The following is a 5,407-nucleotide window of genomic DNA, read 5'->3' as shown; positions in this document are numbered from 1 at the left end:
CTTTTGAAATGAGTATTGCCATTAACTTTTGACGATTACAGAATCGAAAGCTTTGGAAAAATCGACGAATAGGCTATAGATTCTGCCTTTAGGGCGCGAGTGATATTTTTGTACGAGTCCATGTAGACTGAAAATTTGATCTACAGTGGAGTATCCAGCCCTATACCCTGCTTGGGCCTCTTCATATTGATATGTGTACTCATAGCATTCTTTCAATCTATTATTTAAGACATCAGTGTAAATTTTACCAAGATTATCAAGTAAAATAATTGTCCTATTTTTATCCTTTCTTAAAAATAGGTGTTATCAGACCTTTGCACCACGATTCCGGAAAATGACCACTGTCAAAAACAGCATTAAACAAGAGCGTTATGGCTGGCACAATAATTCCAGTAGTTGCCTTAAGGAAGTCGATGCCAATGTCGTCCGGCCCAGGGGCAGTACCACCTTTGGCGTTATTAATGCAAACAGAGACTTCTGGGATATTCGACTATTCAGATACTCCAGTCCTGCTTCTATACAAAGCCCTTCATTTCCCTCATTGTGATCTGTGTCTGCATTGAATAAACTACTGAAATAATGTGCCCATTCACTTTTTTAACTTTTAACATTTCTTAGAGTTTTCCAAAAGCTAGTGGCATCATTAAGATTACTCAAAAGTTTGTCGTACAGGTCTTTTTGATACCATTGTTTCTTGCTAAGACATAGTTTTTTTAAATGCTTTGGTAGCCTCATTGTAGTTTGCAACATGACTATCAGATTTGAGTTATGAGATTATCAAGTGCAAAGTATTTATCTTTTTTAGCAGTTTGGTATTGGTCGTCAAACCAGGATGGTTGTCTCCCCTGTTCCTTTTGTAACAATGGTCTGTGTTTTAACAACATTTCATTTGCCTGTGATCTGATAAAGGTTTGAAAACGGACCAAAGCCAGCTCAATGTTGCAATTAGGCATTAGACTATTTTGGAAATCATTGTAAAATTTTCAAAAATATTTGCCACATTAAGTCTGAATTGGTCCGCTTTATTCACATACCAAAGCAATTTGGTATATGGTGTGCATATGTTTTCTGCTTCCACATTTGCAAGTGGGTTAAGTCAAGGGGTAAGTGGTCTGACTCTGCTCTTGGCTCAACCTTGAAATACTTGATATTGTCAAAAATATCTGTTGATGCAAGAACATAGTCAACCACTGAGGCCCCATTATATTTTATACAGGTAAGATTCCTTTGAGAATCATCATGGATTCTGCCATTTACAATGTGGATTCCGAAAGCATCGCAAACAGATAAAAGTTCGAATCTATATTCATTGACTTGTGAATCCGGAGAGTTTCTGTGTCGATTGAATGTATCAACTTCATAGTTTGCGTTTTCTAACACTGGTAGGTATTTAGTAGAATCACGCTGTATAAAGTCTTGCAATTTTCCAGTAGGTGCATTAAAGTCACCTCCAACTAAAAGTGGGTGATTTGGAAACTTAGAATTAATCAACAGTAATTTTTGGTCAAAATCGTCAATTCCACTTCTATCTTCATGAATTGCTGAGGTGGTAGGGGCAATGAACACACAACCAAATATGATATCATTTTCACAACCAAAAAATTCTTTATCAAATTTTTAAAAAATAGTTTCACTAACTTCATGAAAAATTCTTTCTATTCTTGGGAGTAGTCCAGTTTTTACTAAAATAATGACGCCACCTCTTCTTTTTCCATTTCCCCAGATACAGTTAAAATGAGTATGGAAAGGAAATTTATCACTGATGTCTATCTCTCCACACCAAGTCTCCACCAAACCTACAATATCAAATCCTTTAAGGTAATTAGTATATTCACCAAACTCAAGTTTTGATTTTAGTCCATTAGTGTTCCAAAAAACAATGTTCAAACTTGCATGTTGCCATGTCTTAGGATGCTGATTTTCATTTCAAAACTCCAAATCTTCTAAAGTATACAGTTTTTGATTTGTCAGGAGTTTATCGTATTTCAATGTTGCTTCTTGTCCCTCTCTCGTGCTGCGAGCATATGTTTCACGAGTTTTTTCCGTTTCTGTCTAATAAAAATATGAGTAATCATTTGACACTTTAATGTTTTTGTCGTTCAGGTCGATCACCTTTGTGTACACAAGTTTCTTGTCCTTAGGTTTGGCAAACCTGATCATTTTTGGGCTCGGTCTGCTGTTCGGTTGTCTGCTGTTCCTCGGAATCATGGAGTAACAGGATTCGAATTCCAATGAGTGACTATCTTTTTGCAATCTTTCTGAGAAGAAATCTCTCACCTCGTTTTCAACCTGGGAGGAGTTATCTACCTTCAATCCATATATCAGTATGTTGTTCTGTCTCCATTTATTATCATTTCTGTCAATCTGTTCTTCCAATCTGTCACATACCATTTGATTTCTTGCAAGTTCTTCTTTAAATCCATTATTCTCATTTCTCAGATTCAGTATCTCTGCCGATGATTCATTCACTGTGCGTGTTGAGACCAGCGATGTCCTGTCCTCCCATCTCTTTTCTTCATTTCTTTTACGTTCATATTGTCTGCAAATTCGACCGATTTAGCTCCTATATCTGGCGTACTTCCACTCCTGGTATATGGCCCTGGGTTTTCTTCTACATCTCCGCTGAGAATTAGGCATATACTTGCCAGATTTACGAATACACAAATTTTTTTTAGAGAGCAGATGTTATGTTGAAGTCACGTGATAAGTAAAAGTATATTGCTATATAAATATACAATTACATATTATATATATATATATCAATTAAATGATTCACTACATAAATACCACACAGGATATATTGACAAATACTAATATAATCCTTATAAAGACACTAGCGATTTGCACCTCTAGGCAATAACTTTTTGCTCAAACTTATTTGAATACTGAAAGCCACGGGAATAAATTTCATGTATGATAAATATCAAATACTTAGACCATCATGAATTCCAAAATAATCCAAACGACACTCGTAGAGTATTACTAATGTCTACACCTTCAAACCGAGCTTCCAGTTTTACCGTGTCTTTTTTCCTTTTAAGCAATAATTTTAATAAAGTTTAAAAGAAGTGTTGAATATTTCATACTGGTGATTGTTAATGTATTGCCATATACTGTTATTAAAAATCAGAGCTGCCAGTGGGCATATATTACCTTGTCGGGCAAGCTATCTATTTTCCTGTAATTTTCCAGGGTAATGAATTCATCCATTGTTAATCGCGTATGTCTCTCTATCAGATAGGAAGCACAATGAAATGATAGATACTGTTCTGAAGTTGAAGTCTGTTGTAATTTGTGAAGAAGTTTATCAGATTTGGTGGTCGTTTTCTACAGGAATCAAAATGTTCCCTGTCTTTGTGTTCTATTATCATGGCTTTACAGTGATCAATTTCTGTGTTTACTGTTTTAGATCTGATAAGATATGAGCCATTCTGTATCTGGTTTCTAGTATCATCTTAACATTTCTACCAATTCCTCTTCATATAACCCATTATTCATATAATTTTCAACATATTCATCTGATGTTTCCGCATCTCTTATAGGAATGTTTTGAGACGCATTACGATCAGGTACAACGTCATTTTGTACTGTAATATGCATGCTGAGTATCTCGAATACGGGCTTTAGTAAAGTGGACGTCAATGGTTGGTTTATAATGATCAAATTTAAACCTGCTTTCACTTGGGTTACAGAGTAGTTCTTCAGGTGCGTGTACGTCTTTCGGACTTACTGGTGGTGCTCTGTTTATTTTTATTTCATCCTGCTGGCTGTTAACACCACGTCGACCTTCACCAATTAGAACACGGAACCACTCTATTATAAATGAGAATCGAGATCCCAGTCTAACACCATTTAACAAAATATATTGATCCATCCTAAAAAAAATTAAGAGAAAAAAATGTCATCATCTCCATACGCTAATTTAAAATATGTCACACTTTCAACGGAACTGTATTTTTGAAAAACTAAAGGGAGTATAGAATAATTAAAAAATCATTTCAGTTCCTCGGTCCCCCTACACAAAAATTGGTCACAGTGCACGATCCGATATCAACATTCCCAGAATAAAAATCATCTCAATCGTTTATCGCTTTTATTTGCACCAGATTTCTAAACTTATATTATAGAATTCTACTTTACTATGCACACAACACCAATATTTCTACGTTAAGATATATTAATAGTTATTTAATTCACCTTGTGGCAAATTTATCTAACACAGTGCTTTCATTGAGACTCGTCTCAATACACCTAACACTTTTTTATTATTATGACATGCTATTATATTGTGCTGTTTATGCACCCTAACTTTCCTACTAATCAGATAAATTCAGTAATCTAAGTATGTATAAGAGTATAAGTCCAGTAAGTAGTTGTTTCAACTTCCTCGTTCGATTTTTTCTCTTCCAATCCCCGGTAGGTTTGACACCTTTATTATATTGATGAAAACATCATAGCAGCTGCTAGGCCACCTGTCACATAGATTTGAATATAAAAAAAATTCTATAGTACTGTAAACGGGTAACACTGTTTCTTTAAATTTGTCGGCAACATTGTCTCAAACTGTAAAATCCTGTCAATGTCTTTGATGTATTGCATTAGATCTGTTAAATACATGATTTAACTTACTCTGGTCAGTCGCAGACAGGGCAGTAGTAGGGGGCTAGGGCTAGGAACTTTGGTTGCTAGGCAACGGATGACGTCATAATGGTTGCTAGGGATGACGTCACATCCGGTTTAAGGATGCGCATGCGTGACTTCCGTTGCTAGGGAGATGACGTCATTGGGGAAACCCCTACGGGAATCCCGATGACGTCATGGGAAATCCCAAGGGGGAAATCCCAAGGGGGAAATCCCAAGGGGGAAATCCCAAGGGGAAATCCAAAGGGGAAATCCCAAGGGTAAAACCTCAAGGGGAAATCCCAAAGGGAAATCCCAAAGGGAAATCTCAAGGGGTAAAACCCAAGGAAAAGGGAACTCTTTTATTTTGATTAGGTAGCCCTGAAAAGGGCTGTTTTTTTAACTCACTCCTTTTAGAAGAGCCTTCGACGAACTCTGTGACGGAACCTCTGACGGACGCTGGCTAACAGCTCTGGAGTGATTCTCCGTCTTCGAGGTGTCTCGTTCACCGCCGACTCTTCCAAAAGGTAGATGTCATCCGGAGTGATGATGACAGTTTTACCATTGCGGGTAAATACTTTGACAGGACTGTCATCCACTTCCACAAGTTGCACAACAATCATAGGTTGGGCTGCCATGGTGCAAATGAATGGCCAAAGACAAATGGCTGCGATTTTATAGGCTGTCAACCGGAAAGAGATTTGGGTGGATAAAAAAGATCGACGTGGTATTTTTTTAAACTTTATTCAACTATAATCAATCAACAATGAACAATAATAACATAATA

The 5,407-nt window shown here is 36.6% G+C and overlaps 1 protein-coding gene across 1 annotated transcript in view; it reads right to left on the bottom strand.

Moving 5' to 3' along the window:
- Window positions 1-1,766: 1,766 nt before the first annotated feature.
- Window positions 1,767-5,407, bottom strand: part of LOTGIDRAFT_170693 (hypothetical protein) — a gene marked incomplete at both ends in the record, with an annotated part of 21,108 nt that continues 17,467 nt past the window's right edge. Inside the window, 3 exons of the mRNA XM_009046525.1 lie at window positions 1,767-1,796; window positions 2,278-2,539; window positions 3,672-3,875. Coding sequence (XP_009044773.1) covers window positions 1,767-1,796; window positions 2,278-2,539; window positions 3,672-3,875 — 496 coding nt within the window. The remainder of the gene's footprint in view (window positions 1,797-2,277; window positions 2,540-3,671; window positions 3,876-5,407) is intronic.

The sequence above is a fragment of the Lottia gigantea genome (genome assembly GCF_000327385.1).
Source record: "Lottia gigantea unplaced genomic scaffold LOTGIsca_102, whole genome shotgun sequence".
NCBI classification, from domain to species: domain Eukaryota; kingdom Metazoa; phylum Mollusca; class Gastropoda; family Lottiidae; genus Lottia; species Lottia gigantea.
This window is presented reverse-complemented; position numbering and strand designations above follow the sequence as displayed.